We start from the raw sequence: 17,778 nt of genomic DNA on the forward strand, positions 1-17,778 counted from the left end.
CACATATATCGGCACCTTCCGATATTAGGTATTTTAAAGACTTTAACAGAATTTTTAATGGATTTTATTTTTTTTAAAATTTTCTAATTTGTTCCAAATGGTGGAGGGTATTCAAAGTTCGGCCCGGCCGAACTTACTGCTGTTTTACTTGTTCGCGTTTAAATCTGTTATTTTGGCGCTTTTTTGTTTAAGTTCGCGATTAATTTTTACAAAGGTATACTTAGCAATACTGAGTCACGTAAGGCTATGCGAAATAACGGACGAATGTTAGTGGAACGCATTCTGAAACGAAAGTGAGTGACTAGCTTTCGTTCGCATAAAATTTCCTTCGATATCGTAGAACAGGCTGTTAATATGTATTTAATGATAGCCGGGTGCCATTTGTTTACCATATGGTATGCAGGGCATAATAATTTATAGAGAAAGTAAGACATTTAGATAAGTGCCTAAAATTCTGAGCGAATGTGTGTTGTTTACAGCTGGGGTATTTTATTGAATGAAAACAAAAAATGTCGGAAATAGCATCAAATTTTAGAATAAGTTTAAATTTGTTCGAATTTGGTCACCTTTGGCACGAATTAAGGCCTTCAGACGGCCAATGAAACCGTCACACGCTGCTCGAATGTTGCTCTGCGGTATTTTAGCCCATTTCCGGCGAAGCGCTTGCCTTAGGTGATCGACACTCTGGTATTTTATAGTGCCAATCTTGCGTTTCAAAATACTCCAGACACAATAGTCCAACGGATTGGTATCCGGAGATTTTGGTGGCCATTGTGCCCTGGAAATGAAGCGAGGAACCTCATTTTGTAACTATTCTTGGGTGGCGCGTGCTGAGTACAGTTGGAATGTTCAAGGTCTGCGGCCACAATGTTTGCATTCCCAAGGCTTTAATACACCCTCCAAAATATGTTCGCAATAATATTCGGCATTTATTCTGATGCTACGGTCGATCAATACGAGCGGAGAGCGACCATCGGCTGTTATGGCGGCCCACACCATCACTATGGCCGGCGGTAGAGTTCTGGTGGCCAACCGAAAGTGCACATTTTCAGCTGACTTCTTTGGCAAGTAAACACGATCATTTTGTGTGTTTACAAACTGCTGAACAAGGAATGTTTTCTCATCGACAGTTCACCACTTTCGGCCAAGCGAATCAACTCTTTAGCTCTTTTGAGTCTATTTTCTTTCTGTTGTGGTGTAAGTTCGGAAATTCAATGGCTCTACCCCGAGCTCATTTTTCAATATGATAATTTCAGCTCACAAGCCATTTTTCGGCCACTGCGACGCGGATTTCGATCAAGTCGCTTCTGTAGGTTTCGAACCATTTTTGCTGATGTTGCCGTTTTTTTCCGTCCACTTCCTTGGCGTCGGGCTACGCTACCAGTATCACGGTGACCAGCGATGGTACGAGACACAAAATATTTATTCACATTTAAATGCTGGAGTGCTCTAACGATAGCCACTTGTGGTGGCGCTTGAATTCCATCACGAATAACTTTTTTCTGGAAAATTCCTACCAAAATGTTTTTGTACGCTTGTAAACAATATAATGAGCTGTTACAGCTGTCGGACAAGTGGCTTAGAAATGGCAACAGTCTGAAGTTGGTTGCAGTTGTTTTATCTCACCCTGTATGGAGGCCAAACCAAAACGGGAATCTATATTGACAATTTTATGCTACAAAGATTGTTATATATTGCGAGTCTTAAATAAGAAATTGAAAAAAATCGTGGGTAGATGTGACTAGAATTATCAAAATGCCGAATATCGGTGCGAGCCGTTGTATGTGCGCTATAGGAAAACATAACCTGCCACCGGAGCTAGAACCCATTATAAACTACAAAAACACAAATCCATGAAAAAATGTGGCTGAAACCATGCAAATACCGAGGTAGGTACGTTATATGGTGACTATACGGACATCGTTAAATCGACGTAGAATTTCGTGCTGATCGTCAATATATATACTTCATGAGGTCCGGGACGAGTATTTAGGGATGTTAAAAATGGAGTGACAAAGTTAATGTATCCTCCTTTGAAGGTGGAGGGTATAAAAATATGACTAACATACCAAAACGTTGACAGACATGACCCATATATTATACAAGTGATTCTTCATATAACCCATAAAGCTCTATCAAAATTAAAAAGCTCTTTGCGAAGTAGCGTGTATGGTTAAGGATACACAAAACCCTTACTACCCTCACTGGTTGTGGCACAGTGTTATTACTCTCTATTGGGCATAGTCCCCATTTACTGGGACCTGCGATTTAAAGTATCTCCAAGGTTGTGGGAGAATTTTCGGAAGGATATTGCAGTGCCCCTTTTTATACAACATTTCACTGATTGCAGTTCCAATGAATTTTGCATTTTAAGCAGTAGCTGCATGATTTAGATTTATACTCAGCAGAACTAGATTTATACTCAAGCGACATATGTTCTTTATGTAGTCTTAAATATTTATTGCGTAAAGATAAAAGTAGTAATAGCAGCCAAGAGCTGGTAATTTGCTGAGATTTTGTACTCATTTCAAAAAATAAGTATTTTTTTTTGCTTTTTTTTCAAAGGTTATAAGTTTTTTGAGTGTGGGAACGAGTGACTAGTAAAAAGTTAAACAAATAACAAAAAATTTATTAAAAAATAAAGTAAAAAATTCTACTCTTTTTTATAATTTTTTTTATTATAAATTTATTTACTGCTATACTTTTTTTTTGTTTTCTTGTTTTTTTTTCTGTAATGCTTACAATAATATTTTATTTTCGTTTTATTTTTGTTTTAATAAATAACATTTAATTGCATATCGTTATACAGTCTTTCGTTACTCTCACACAAAAATGCTGCTACTTACAAACTAAGAATTGACCAAAAAAATAATAAAAATATTGATTGCACTCGTTGTGGAATGAATGATTGAGCCAGAAAGAGAGGCGCCGCAACGTCATCACACTTCACAATCACAAAATTAAGCTAATTTACAAATTTTAGGTTAAACTTAAAATGTGTGAATTTGTTGGGGCGTTTCTGATTCCTTGGCTCTTTTTGTTAGCTTAAATTAAAAACAATCTGGTAACTCTTAAAAAGAAATAAATAGAAATAATAGAGAAGAATACTTTTAGTTGTGCGCCTGTGTTTCATTGCTGCGGCTGGTGGTTTTGGTGTGAGTTGTTGTTGCCGTCTAAAAAACACGATCACGAAGTATTAAACTTAGCGGCGTTTTAGGCGCTAACAAAAATTCAAATTCCGTTTCCAGCGGTTTTGTGAATTTTATATCGAAAGCAAGCAGGAGCTGCAAAATAACAAAGAATAATTATTTTATTTTCTTCTTTATCTTTGGGAGGAAAAAGAGTTGTTCAAACCTTGGCCAGCAGCAACACAATTTCCATTTCCACAAATCGTTTACCCGGACAGGTACGTTTTCCAATGCCAAATGGAACAACTATTGTTGAGCTTTCAATGTTAACACTGAAGTTGCCTTCCTTGTCTATCCATCGTTCGGGATGAAATGTTTTGGCCTCTGCAAAATTATTGTCCTTGTGACAGGCGATCATGTTTTGACAAAGTACAACTGTCTAGAAGAATAATAAATTTTGTTATTAGTGTGGAGAACCTTCAGTTGTAATTAAATTTTTATAGAGTAGGAAAAAAACGTATGTGAACATGGTTGTGGTAGGCTTTTTACAACTGTTTTTTTTTTGTCGAATTAAAAAGTTTTGATGAAAACCTAGAGAGATAATTATCGAATAATTGTTTATAGAGCTATTCACTTTTTCAGATAACATAAAGCAAGATCCGCTTCTGTCTGCGTTTCAAAATTTATCTAATACAGGTCTTAATCTTGACCTAATATTCGCAAAAGTAGCATGTGACGGGCTTAGAGGTAAATGTTGGTTGGAAAATGCATTTCCCCCTCAAAAAAGTTGCAATTCTAACCCATTTGAATAACTAATCATACAACTTACTGGTGTTCACAACACAATATGCGTCCTGATCGTTTAAAAGTCGGAAGGATTTTAAGTGATTTCAATTTTTATAAAGTATGTTGTCACAACAAAACAAAAAGCAAGTAAGGAAAAGTCAAAAGTCGGGCGGGGCCTTAACCGGAACAAAATAATTTATTCGAAGTAGATCATACAACCTATCAACATTTAGCTTTAGACCAGTTACAGTTTGATTTCAGATGGAATTTGGCAAAGGTATTTCCGAGCTTTATAAAATTTCTGGTACGAAATATCATTGTTGCCAAATGCATGTTACGAAAGTGAGGGACTTAAAAACCAAATCAGATGAAACATATATAGGAGTCATAGCTATATCTAATACGATTTTCACCAAATTTAACGTACTTGCTTCTAGATTGAATTCGGTCAGATATACCAAAATTTAGGCCATTTGGACTGATATTGGCTATTTGGTGCACAATTAATATCCAAATCTGAGCCGATCTTCACAAAATTTGATACACTTATTTCAGAGCTGTATCTGATATCTGGTAACAAAAATCATTGTTGTCGAATGCATATTACGCTTGTGAGGGACTTTAAATCCCAAATCGGATAAAACATATATATATATATATGGGAGTTATTATATCTGAACCGATTTACACCAAATTTGAAGTGCTAGTTTCTAGGATAATTTCAGTCGTAATGTTGGTAATTAAGTCCATTTGCGCTGACATTAGCCATTTGGTAAATCTGATATCAAATTAAGATATATATGGGAGCTGTATCCTAATCTGAACCGATCTCGATAAAATTTTACAGGGGTATTTTCGAGGAGTATCTGATGTGTGGAATATTGAATTTTTGGGCGAGGGTCAGTCCTTTTCCGCATGGGTCAGATATGGCTGGGTTTTTGGAAATTCGTACTAGAACGGTACGAAAAGTATCAAAAGATTTTTGAAGAAGCAATAGAGCTAGCACTCTTAAATTTGGAATGAGGGTCACTGATGCAGTGTATGATAGATGAACGAAAGGGTTTTTGGAAATTCTCACTATAATATATAATAAAAGTGTACGGAAGCTCTAAAATGTACCAGATTTTATTACCATTTCGTATCATGTGAACGGTTAGAGCTAAAAACTTGAAATTTGAAATGGGAACCAAGTTTAAGGAGTAGAGTCGATGTAGGAGGTATTTTTGGAAGTGTGTCTCATGTATACGAAATATACTAAACGGTACTAAATTTAAAATGGTGGAGCTGGAATCCTACAAATTGGCGGAGTGAGGGATTGTGATATGGAGGAAGTTGTGGAAATTTGGTACAATTTAAACTGTGGGAGAGCCAAAAGAGTTGGAATCCCTAAATTTGGAAATAAGATTACTATTGCATTGTAGGACTGAGGAATGTAGTTTTGGAAATTCGTACTTATGGGTGCTTAGTGGTACTAAATTTGGTACAACTTAAATTTCTGGTGAACCGGTAGTATTGTAATCCTGAAATGTGAAAACTAGATTTCTATTGGACTGTATGATGTACGTAGCTATGAAAATTTGTACTTAAGTGTACTAAATGGTATTAAATTTGAAACAATTTGGATTTGAGTGAACCAAGAGAGCTGGTATCATCAAAATTGGAAAATAAAATCACTCTTGGAGTGTAGGTTTGAGATATCTAGGTAGTTTTGGAAATTTGTACTTACTAAAATGTACTAAATTTGGAACAAATTTTGTACAAATTCAATTTGAGCTCAAGTCCGAAATTTGAATTATTTTTGGAAATAAATGAAGCTAGAATCTTAAAGTTGTGCATAAGGGTCAATGTTGGCGGGAAGTAAGGGCCATTAGCTTGTATCCTTTATAATTCGATGGTCTACATATAGCTCCTATAAACGTCCTCGTCCAATTTCAAGAATCAAACATCAGATGTATTTTATGACATAAGATCAAATTTAGTCTAGATGCATGTATGTCAAATTTGGGAAAAATGAGATCAGATATAGATATAGCTTCAATATATACATTTTCTACGATTTAATATTTAATCTTCTATATATAAAAATCAATTTTTGTTCGTTGATAATGGAATCAGTTGAGAACGACTGGACCGATTTGCATAATTTTTTGTACAAACGTTCGTTAGTTAGGTTTTTAAAGAAAAAATATTTACTTTTTACTTTTACGCCCACTCTTCCGATTGATCTAAAATCCTTATATTTGCCAAATAATGAAGATATCTGTTTTAAAATTTTTGCACGATATACTGTTGACCTTCCCTCCAACCCTAAGTATTAATTTGGGGGCTGAGGAACTGACCACGCCTACTTCTTAATCTATATGTATATAAACCAATTGGTGTCCGTTGGCAATTAAATCAGTTGAGAACTACTGGAACTATTTGGATATTTTTTTAAAGTTCGCCCTACCCCGTTTTTAGTTTTTATGCAAAGAAAAAGTGACCACGCCCAATTTTACGTCCATTTTTCGATTTACCCAAAATCCTAATATTTGCCAAAATCATGAAGATATCTGTTCCACAGTTAGTATACGACGTAATCTTGACTCTTCCTCCAATTCTAGGTATCTGTTTGGGGTCAGAGGAACTGGTCACATCAACTTTTTAAATTTATATGTAAAAAAATTGAAAAAGTATAGTAACACATCAGTTGAGAACGGCTCGGTCGATTTGACTCAAAGTTTCTTTTGGTTATTTGTAATTACAGTGGAAACGTTGTCGCGAAAGAACAGTTTGAGGAAAGCCTCTGTATAGAATTGTTTCAGAATGCCTTTTGAAATTGAATATTCTTATGGAAAAAACCGCAAAAAGTCGAGAAATTATACATGTTTTCTATAAATGCCGTTTTCAATTTTGTTAGATATGGAAATAATCCATCCAATGAGAACACTAATGCAAAATTTATTGGGACTTTAGTTAATGAAATACCGAATATGAAGAGGTACTGTAATATGTGGACTATAAAAAATAGTGGATTGAATTGAAAATATAGTAAGAAAAGGATTCATATACTCGGAAAATTCTTCCGAACCCTTAAAAGTATCCTTAAATCATAGGTAACGTTATACGAGGACTATGCGCTAACGTCAGTAATTACACTGCGCCGCAGACAATCTTGGGGTAGGTCAATTTTTCTGTTGGTAAATAAAAATCCCAAAAGAGGGGTTCCCGGTCATTTGATATAGCACACAAAGGGCCTCAAATATTATGCCCTATACTCCACAAAAGTTACGATAGGTACAGTCCTAAGGTTTACATGAAGAATCATTTGTACAAAATATGTATCAGGTTGGTCTATATTGTGATATAGCCCCCCTTTCAAATTCCTCAAACGTTGTTAATTTGAGATTTTAGAGAGAACAACACATCCTTTCAAATAATTATGAGTATAAGATCATGCTTTGGTATAACACTTATATGAAGGAGTCCTCTGATTTCAGCTATTATCAGGGTCTTGGTCATATTTTTCAATTGACTTTGCCCTTTTTTGGCATCTTAGCTTCTAAGGAGGTAGAAGACCTCTTGGCTCCTGATTTTACATATTTCGACTGTTTTGATTATATTTTCGAATCGATTTGGCTTAAAATGTGTGTTTAGCCTACTTTGGAGGTAGAGAACCATCTTACATGGGGCTATTATAAACAGTTGATGGTTATTTTTTAATATATATGCTATATTATTTAGGTTTTTAACTCTCAAATTAAAACCTCTGGCTGAAAAATAGGATCAGGTTTTTTGAAACATGTATTTATTTATACTGTTCTATCGAGTCATCATTTATATGAAAAATTGTGTCAGTTATGTGAGCCAGATTTGTGAATTATGATGCTTTAAAAACTATGCACTAAAGACTAAAACTACGGGCTGGCAACGCGGACTGGGTCAGCTAGTATTTATATAAAAATCAGACGAGGTGGTCTGTAGCTGTAGCTAAAATGAAATCTATAATAATTTTCATATTTTAACAATTGTTACAAAATTTCGAAAAAAGAGACCTATATTGAGAAATTTAAATTACAACTTTTTTATTTTAAATGAGGTAGATAGGACAAGGAAATCTAGCGTCTTGTTAGACTATCATGTTAGCACGGTACCAACTAACCTAAAGGATATTGCAACACCATTTTGTACTTACCCCAGCTTTGAGATCATAGCCCGACAGTTGCATATCTTCTTCTAATATTCGCGCCAAACAAAACGCTGTTGGCCTGATGCGATACGATTCCTGGATACAGGCTTTGGTGTATGTGGCATTGGTGAAAGCATCCTGAAGTATTATTGTGTGACGATGGTCCTGAAATTCTTGTAGGATTTTGCCAATCACCTCCTCATTGCCGGTCACCGAACTCAGAACAAACAACAAAGTATTGGCTAACTGCAAGATAAAAATCGAAGAACTATTAAAGTGCAGTTCCATAGGGGCTCAACTCAGGCTTACCGTTTCAATACCGGCTGCAATGAAATCAATAATAGCTGATTTCTTGTCTCTGATGTCCAAATCTTTCAGATCCAAAATGTGTTGAAATACACTGCGCACATCGTCGTCGTGATGCATGAAATTGGCATTGTTCTCTTCCAGAGCCTGGTCGACCATTTCCGAAATCACACTATGCATGAACTGAGAAGTTACTTTCTAGATTTCTTAGGAGCTGGGGCAATAAACGCTTGTATCGTTTGCGATCGGCTGTACTTACTCATAAATGGTTTCCTCGGCGTGGGCAAATTTCCTGTAGGTCTGCGTGGGAAAATACTTCCACATGCCGAAGCCATAGTAGGAATCTCTTTGGGAAATAAATAGCTGCTTAACAGCGGCCGCCAACTGTTTGATCTTCTCCGGCTGTTCGGTGTTCGTGGAAAGGAATCCCATGCGACGGCCCAGCATTAGTGTGCACACCGCCTCTAGACCCATCAGATTTGCAATATCTTCAAAATTGGTAACCTCAAACGTGTGAGGATCTCTATGTGCTTTTAAAAGATCAATAAAATCATCACATACCAAATTCAGGGCTGGCAAAAAGTTTTGCAAAATTCTCGGCGAGGTTATGAACGAAGTTAGGGAGGAGCGTAACTTTTGCCATGTTGGACCCTGTCTAAACGGAAGAGTGACTTAATCGAAAGGACCTTCACAAACCTACAAACTTACTCATTAACAATACCAACGCTGGCATAACGTTCAGGGCGAGAGCGGCGATAGGTTACCACAATTTCCGTGGGTGGTCTAAAGGGATATTTGCTGGGATACTTAAGGACCTTTTCCAAGTCGGCACGATTGAATAAGTGAACAATGGGCAGGCCAGAGGGCATGACTTCTAGAACAATGTCACCATATTTGCGATTTAGATCTGTCATGAAATATACCAGGATGAAAAGAGGTTTGGATTAGTAAAATCAAACGATTTTGAAAGGATGACACGGAACTCACCGGCATACACCTCATGCAGTTTGGACATTTTATATTTTCGAAAAAATAATAGAAAAATCCATTTTGTACCCAGCAGTGGCAGCGGCTTTGGTCCCGGTATATCGAATACCCCCTTGGGTCGTATTTCTCGTGCATGATAATAGTCTGTCTCTGTGGTTATGGACGCCTCCGAATCATTGGCAAACTTATTCAGTTGATCCTTGTTGAGCAGCAGCGGTTTGATATAGCATTCAGAAAATTTACGTAAATCCAAGTTACAGTAGAAAGCGAGCAGGATGGCAATTGCCATTAATAATATCAAAGCCATAACCATGAGAAATCTGTAAGGAGAATAAAAAATAGGGGGCTATTAAATTTAAAAAAGTTTAAAAAATTTTAGATTTTTAGAATGACATGTTCAAAAAATTCGAATAGCATTTACCTAGAAGGAAACAAGTAAAAAAGCAGTAAGTTCGGCCGAGCCGATCTTCGAATACCCTCCACCATTTGGAACAATTTTGGACATTTTCAAAAAAAAAAATCCTTTAAAAATTCTGTCAAAATTTAAAAAAATACCGAATGTAGCCGTTATATTAGGGTATATACGACGACTTGGACCTGCATAGGCAACTTTTGTCATAAACCATTACAATCTTTAAAAGCGAAACTTGAATAAAAAAAAAATTCGTTGAAATATGTCGCTTAAATCATCAAAATACCGAATATCGGGAGGTACCGTTATATGGGGGCTATACGACGACGTGGAGCTGCACAGACAATTTTCTGACATAGGCTGTAGTACCTATTACGAATTTCAAATACCGAATTTGAAACATTTCCGGTGAATGATGTCGCTTTAATCACCAAAATACCGAAAAAAGGGAGGCACCATTATATGGGGGCTAAACCGAAACGTGGACCTACATCACCCATTTATTCACCAAATGTCCTGCAGACAAAGTACACATTTGAGTAAAATTTTATTAACCTACTTCATTTCATTCGGAAGCTAGAGTGATTTCCACAGACGGACAGACGGATAGGCGGACGGACAAATCGACATAGAATTTTATGCTGATCAAGAATACTTACGGGTTGCCCATATTCGACGGAACCATCTGGCAACGCCATAACTTTTGCAGAGATGTCACATCGCTTAATGACATACCGCGTTTGAAGCGTCAGTCCAAGCAGATTTTCACCATGAACCAATACACGCCACGCGAGCCCTCTGAAATAGTTGAAATTTACATTCAACAGAAGAAGTCAAACTCAACGTACTTTTAAAACATTAAAAAATGTGAGAAGTGCGCCTTCTAAGAACATAATTAAGCGTTTATACGAAAAATTTTCGACTGGTAAGGCTCTTTCTAATCCGAAGAGGCCATATAAAAGTCGACTAAGGCGATCGGCCAAGAATATCGCTGCCGTACGAGCCAGTGTTGAGAGGTCCCCAAGAACGTCCCAAAAAACGCCGTACTCAGCAGTTGGGCATGGCTCGGTCCACTTTACAACGGATTATTCGCATTGATTTGAATTTGTTCCCGTACAAAATTTAATTGACGCAAAGAATGTTGCCTGCGGACAAGCCTTGTCGATTGGAATGGGCCCAAAGGTCCGTCGAATATGGGCAACCCTGTATAAAGTGTATACTAATACTTTGTGGGGTCTAAAATGTATATTTCGAGGTGTTACAAACGGAATGACAAACTTAATATACCCTCCATACTATGGTGGAGGGTATAAAAATTACTTCTCAGAGAGACACAGTACTGTTCAATATGCTTGTGAGGGATAAAGATTATTCTTCTCTAAGGAAAAAAAATAATCCTTAATATAAAGTTGGTTCCAAAGTCTGGCCCAATCCATGGTACAATGAAGAGAAGGTAGGTCAACTTTGAAAAAATTGCAAGTATAGAGGACTACCTGTTTGGCTTGTAATGTCAGAATTACTATCAAAACAATAAAAAGCAAACAACTTGTTGCATTGATTTTGAATAAATAATTTAAAACCGCGAAAACTGAATGATAGTTCAAAATTTCTTTTCAAAATCATATTCTATATATCTCTTATGGTTTATTTCGCGACAAAAACTGTAGATTTTGTCGATGCATATGTTGTAATAAGCATTTTGAAAACACCCGAATTTGAATATTTTCTGAAAAATTTTTTATTATTGAAAAGAATACGCACACATAAACAAATTAAGTTGACATATTAAGCCAGAAAAATAAAAAAAATTGAAATCATATGGTAGTTCTGTCCTACCTTGAATTCATTGTACCATGGCCCAATCTATATACATACCTAATGGCCAAGAATATTAAGAAAGATTTCGGAGGCTGCAGGTTATGTCAGTTATTCTAAAGTTAGCAAGATATATCATCTCAGTGGATTACCTCAGACACATTTTTAGTTGAATCAAATGTAATTCCTATAGTTCCAAAAAAATTGACTTAATAGACAGCTTTTGACCGAATAGAATTGCAGACGATTTGAATATGACAAGGCAGATAAATTCAAAATTATTTTGTGATTGTACGTGTTTTGAAATAAAAAAATATTGCAAGTGTTACTTTGCCCCTCTATAAAGAGAGAGAAATTTTTTGTTAGTGTTGTAAAACTTAAAACTATATACATTTTATGTTTTTCATTGAATTTTTTATCTGACAGAATTTGTATACTAATTTACATGCTATAACCAATTAAAATTTTTTGAAACAGATATTTTAAAACCTGGCTACCCTTCATGTTTTACCAACGGTTGTACCGTGTGTGGCTTGTGGCATAAAGAGAGTCAAATTAGAATAATGCCAAGTTTATTGTCAAACTGTTGTCAACAATAGTCTTCTTGGTCGACCTTATACAGGTCTTGCTTGCTATATTTATATTCCAAAACACATAAATCACATAATAATTTTGACCATATCCTGGTCTAAAGCAATTAAAAACCAGAACAACATTTGAAGGGACGAAGAATTTGCTGCTGTCCACATTGTATATATATGTTTCAGCAGAGGCGAACGTGATTCAATTTTGGAACCAGTGCTGGATAAGCAATCACAAGTCACAAGGATCCCGTAGCAAGTACGATTAGATGTCTACTGGTAAGAGTTTCGGGTATTCATGACCATCGACTGATCTTTTAAATGAAAATCGATGAACGGACAAGAAACAATATTTTTGCACTATATTCCTGCATTAGGATTAAGTGAATGGAACTTGTTGGTGGATCTCGCCTTGATAGTTATCGGCTCGTAAGAAGTCTTGTGGTTTGTTTTGGCTCATTTTAACTCGGTCTGTTGTAGGCCGAAAAAATTCGCTCGAATTTAAGTGAAGAGTCTTATCCGCTCGTATTCGAGTGGGAGCTTACCTGAGAATAAAAAAAATCAAACTTACTCTATAATTCGATCTCGCTTGAATTAGAGCGAGCCAGCTTTGCTCGTTTTAATGATGTAGCAAAATTCTACTCTTGCCTTGCACCTACCACTTTAATTTTAAAAACAGGAGCGATACAGGAGCGCTTCCACATAACAAAAGAGTGAAGAGTAAACTAAGTATAAAACTCGAACTCGAAGCAAGTTTCGCTCCCCAGTAAAAACGAGGAAATCTGTGCTTTTTTTGTAGGGGTACCCTATCTTTATTATTAAGAACGACCCTGCCCGGTATGGAGTTTGATATTAGCATAGCTATTGCCATTAGCTATGTTGCTATGTTTATTACCAATATTTCTGTCAATACGATTGAGTAATTTGGTCAAGACCCTCGAAATAACTTAAATCAGGAGGTGCCTTTATATGAGGACTACTCAAAAGCATTGACCAAAGTTGAAATTGTACCGCGAAGAGTGCTTCACTCTTTGAGAAACCAAAATATAAAACAAAAATAGATCAAGTCTGAAAAATTTTGCTACCCTCGAAAAAGCTGAAGTCAGGGAATATGTGAACCTATATTGATATTTTTATAACCTCCACCATTTTTTGGAGAGTATACATGGTTGCACATATTCGACGGACCTTTGGGCCCATTCTAATCGACGAGTCTTGTCCGCAGGCAACATTACTTGCGTCAATTAAATTTTGTACGGGAACAAATGCAAATCAATGCGAATAGTCCGTTGTAAAGTGGACCGAGCCATGCCCAACTGCTGAGAACGGCGTTTTTGGGATGTTCTTGGGGACCTCTCAACACTGGCTCGTACGGCAGCGATATTCTCGGCCGATCGCCTTGGTCGACTTTTATATGGCCTCTTCGGATTAGAAAGAGCCTTACCAGTCGAAAATTTTTCGTATAAACGCATATGGACAACCCTGTATATTACCTCTGATGCTCTTTACTTGAATTATTATCAGGTCTGATTACTAGTTATTAGTTCTTCGGTTGTTATAATTTCCCACAGTTCCTACAAAATTGACTGAAGTGACAGCTTTTGACCTAAAAGAATTGCAGCCGTTTCGAATATTAGGAGTCTTTGTTTCTCTTCACATTACAGCTATATTTTTCTGCAGTGGCGGGACGTGTTTTAATTGGAATCATGTGGAGGACTCCGTACCAAAGACTAGGGAGAGATCTGTCCTTTCCTTGAAGGATGACGAACGATTAGGGTGTCTTCTGGTAACCATGTCGGGAATTCGTTACCATCGACCGATTTTTCAAAGGACAATTGATGCATTAGATTTAAGTTCATGGAACTTGTTAGTAAATCTCGGCATCGTTGTTTCGTTTTAAAATAAATTTAGATGCGGGAAATTGGATCGTCTTATGGTTTGCTTTTAGCTGGTTTACACTCGGTTTGTTGTAGGTCGAAAAATTAGCTCGAATTCGAGTAAGGATTTATACTCCCTCGAATTAGAGTGGGAGCACTCCTGATTGAGCATATTTTTAGATGTCGCTCGAATAAGTGGTATCAAAGTGGTATTAAAATTCTGATCTGGTAGCCGCCACCCACACACACAAACAGTTCTTAGAATCCTCCAAACCGCTTTGCTACTACACCCACGTAAATACAAATCAGCAAACCAAATAAACTTTTACGTGAAATGTCCGATATTACTCTATTTCGAGCGATTCGATTTCCGCTCTAATTTTTCAAGGAAGGGCGACACGGGAGAGCTCCTGCATAGCAAAAGAGTGAAGAGTTTACTCCGTATAAAACTCGAACTCTTCGAGTACTCCCACTCGCAAGCAAATTTCGCTACCGAATCTGTGCTCTTGTTGTAGGGTTAGGGTACAGTTAGTAAGAACGGTCCTGTCCGGTATGGAGCTGGATATTAGCATAGCGATTGCCATTACCTGGAACAAATTATGAGCTGCGAACTAGCTGGAAGCTCGAAGACTCCATCAACTTCTATTTAGTCTATTGCGAAAACCCACTTTTCAACTATTATTGTAAGCCTAACGATGTTTAATAAGCCTTTTTCTTGTTTCATCAGCCTTTTGTCAATTTCACGTAATGACAAAATACCATATCGCCTCTCGGCATATCTCACCTCACAAAGATTATTATTTGGGAATGTAGACTTGGGAGATCCCCTTATGCTTACAGTGGCTACACCCAAATATATACCTATATTGAAAATCTATTGAAGGTGAGCTATTACCCTTATCAAATCGATTGGGTAGTTTGTTTAAGACCCTCGAAATGAATTAAATCCTTTACGAAAAGGAAAATGTAGCGATGTACGTCGGTAAGTGTGTCTGTCTGTCAGTCTGTCTGTTGAATCACGCTATCTTTCGAACAAGTTGAGGTAAAAGGTTAAAATTTTGCACACATGTGTATTTTGCCAGTAGGCAGGTTTGTAAATGGGGCATGTCGGTCCACGTTTTCGTATAGCCCCCATATAACGATACCTCCCGATATTCGGTATTTATACCCTACAACACTATGTGTTGGGGGTATTATAAGTTTGATTGGGCCAGAATTTATGTAACACCTCGAAATATTGATTTCCCATATAGGAAAGTATATATGGATCTTCCTAGCTCGCTGAGCTGAGTCGATCTAGCTATGTATGTCCGTCCGTCCGTCTGTCCGTCTGTCCATGTTAATTTGTAATCACTCTACAGGTCGCAATTATGGTCCGATCTTCACGAAATTTAGAATGTAGGTGGGGCTTGGACCAGAATAGAACCCTATTGCTTTTGGAGATGATCGCATAATATTTAGGGGTCGAAATGGACCAAAAACTGAAAAAATGTCGGATTTTGCAGTAGCTATACAGGTCGCAATTATAGACCAATCGACGCGGAATTTTGCATGTAGCTGGAGTTTAGGGAGGGGAAGAAGCCTTCCAATTTGGGTGGTCATCGGATAATATTTAGCGGGTAAAATTGACCATATATTTTGTGTTGAAAAAATTCAAAATTTTTCATTAAACCGCAAATATTCTTCTGATCTTTACATTGATGTTAACATCCAACAAATCGGATATATAGCAAAATATGTGCGATATATATGTCTATCAAAGAAGATATGCTTGAAAGATCTCTTATATGTCGAGAACGGCTGAACTGATTTCGACAGTTCTCATTAATTCAGAATGGCCTCTTGGCAGGAAAGAAAAAACGTCTAAAAAAATCGCATAAAAATATCTCTCTAAAGATGAAAATATTGATTTTGTAGAATTTTCTCATATTTTTTCAATTTTGTCATATTTTTGGCATATTTTCATTTTGAATTAAACATTTGGTAATATTTCTACAGCTAACAAAACTAAGTAGTTAGGATATAAGGATATCATATACAGATCGCATTTATGACCCGATCCTTACGAAATTTTGCATGGAGATAAGATGAGGGTCAGAATAGAAGCCTACTCTTTTTGGAGATGATCGCCATATATTTAGGAGTTGAAATGGACCAAAAAACTGCAAAATTGTCGGCAGGTCGTAATAATCGCCCGATCCTCACGCACATTTGAAAGGAGGTTACCGCACATTGCAAAAGCCAAGCAGTTTCTAATGGCCATCCAAAAATATTCAATGTGTGAAATAGTTTGCCAACTTTTGTAGACAAAATACGAAAATGTCCATTCCAGAGACTTTTTGGAGAATTCACAAATACAAGAAAGCCGCACTTCTGACTATTTCGTTGAAGAATATAGTCAAATGTCTGTATCTCATATAGATGCGTTTCAGTCAAAAACCAATAATAAATGTTAATCTTTTGCCACTTCTGAGAGATTATAGGTCTTTGGGAAATATTGGTTCCAGATCTAGGAAGACCATTTAAGTGCAACATCTACCAATAAATTGGAAATGAGCAAATTAGTTTAAGTTGTTATTTTTTCGAAAATTAGAGAAAGATACCTGATGGTTTTCTTTAAATATTTGTCTCAATATCTTGTGGAATTCTGTCGAGTACTTCGCCTATATAAACTGTATGGTTTATTATAGTGTTGTAGGGTATTCAACGGTCGGCCCCGCTCGACTGTAGCCTTTGCTTACTTGTTTTATATTACTTTAGATATTATCGACCGGAATTGTTTCAAATTTCGTATTTGAAGTTCGCAATGGGTACTACAACCTATGACAGAAAATTGTCTATGCATATCCACGTCTTCGTATAGCCCACATATAACGGTAACTCCCTTTATTTGGTATTTTGATGATATTAACGACTTTATTCACCGGAATTGTTTCAAAATCGGTACTACAGTATATGGCAGATAATCACTTACGTAGGTCCATGTCTTTGTATAGGTCCTATATAACGGTTTTCATTTAAGCGGTATTTTTCGATGGATTTTTTTTTTAATTTTCAAATTCCTTCCAAATGGCGGTGGGCATTTAAAGTTCGGCTCGACCGAATATAGCTGCTTTTATACTTGTTTGTATTTCCTAAAATACAAAATGCGAAAACTTGTCCTAATTTGTTGTTGTGATTTACTAACTATAAATGTTTCTCATGGCAATTCTTCTTACTGTAAACGCTTTTAATATCTCGGTTCTGCTATTTTTACTATAAACGGAAAGAATCGGGAAACTTTCACCCTAATATAACCTATGGAACTCTAATATCAAAAAATGCTAAACCTCAGATTTCAGAGAAGTTTTTAAATAGATAAAAAAGCTACTTTTAGGTAAGAAAGATCTTTTTGAATTTCTTAATATATTAGAGCTAGATATGCATTCCGAACATATATCACAACAATTCAACACATCAAATTACACAAATCTCTTAGGCATTCCATTGCGGTTTTATGGCAATGCGTTTGGCACACGCTCAAACTAATCGACAGACATTTAGACACTCATCTGTCTAGCAAGTGTCTAACCGGTATTTAAATGAATTGATCTGGTCACACTTATCGTGGTTAATCGTTGCGTATCTGTGAATATGATATGAACCTCAAGTCGACAAAAAACGCATAAAAAGTAGTCACACTTCAGACACAGAAGTGTGTGTGTGTGTGCGAGTTTTT

General features: G+C 36.5%; 1 protein-coding gene across 3 annotated transcripts in view; it reads right to left on the reverse strand.

Moving 5' to 3' along the window:
• Positions 1-2,657: 2,657 nt before the first annotated feature.
• Positions 2,658-17,778, reverse strand: part of LOC101896979 (ecdysone 20-monooxygenase) — an 81,351-nt gene continuing 66,230 nt past the window's right edge. For 2 of the 3 annotated variants that reach the window (XM_005178726.4, XM_059129147.1), the window contains exons 2-8: positions 9,376-9,695; positions 9,097-9,295; positions 8,648-9,043; positions 8,392-8,560; positions 8,089-8,328; positions 3,355-3,567; positions 2,658-3,284 (exon numbers count right to left, since the gene is read on the reverse strand). In XM_005178726.4, coding sequence (XP_005178783.2) covers positions 3,174-3,284; positions 3,355-3,567; positions 8,089-8,328; positions 8,392-8,560; positions 8,648-9,043; positions 9,097-9,295; positions 9,376-9,688 — 1,641 coding nt within the window. In that variant the 5' untranslated portion in view covers positions 9,689-9,695 and the 3' untranslated portion in view covers positions 2,658-3,173. Of the gene's footprint in view, positions 3,285-3,354; positions 3,568-8,088; positions 8,329-8,391; positions 8,561-8,647; positions 9,044-9,096; positions 9,296-9,375; positions 9,696-17,778 lie in introns of those variants that run through there. The other variant, XM_020035138.2, reaches the window with a different exon arrangement.

The sequence above is a fragment of the Musca domestica genome, unplaced genomic scaffold (genome assembly GCF_030504385.1).
Source record: "Musca domestica strain aabys unplaced genomic scaffold, Musca_domestica.polishedcontigs.V.1.1 6, whole genome shotgun sequence".
In the NCBI taxonomy this organism is placed as follows: Eukaryota; Metazoa; Arthropoda; class Insecta; order Diptera; family Muscidae; genus Musca; species Musca domestica.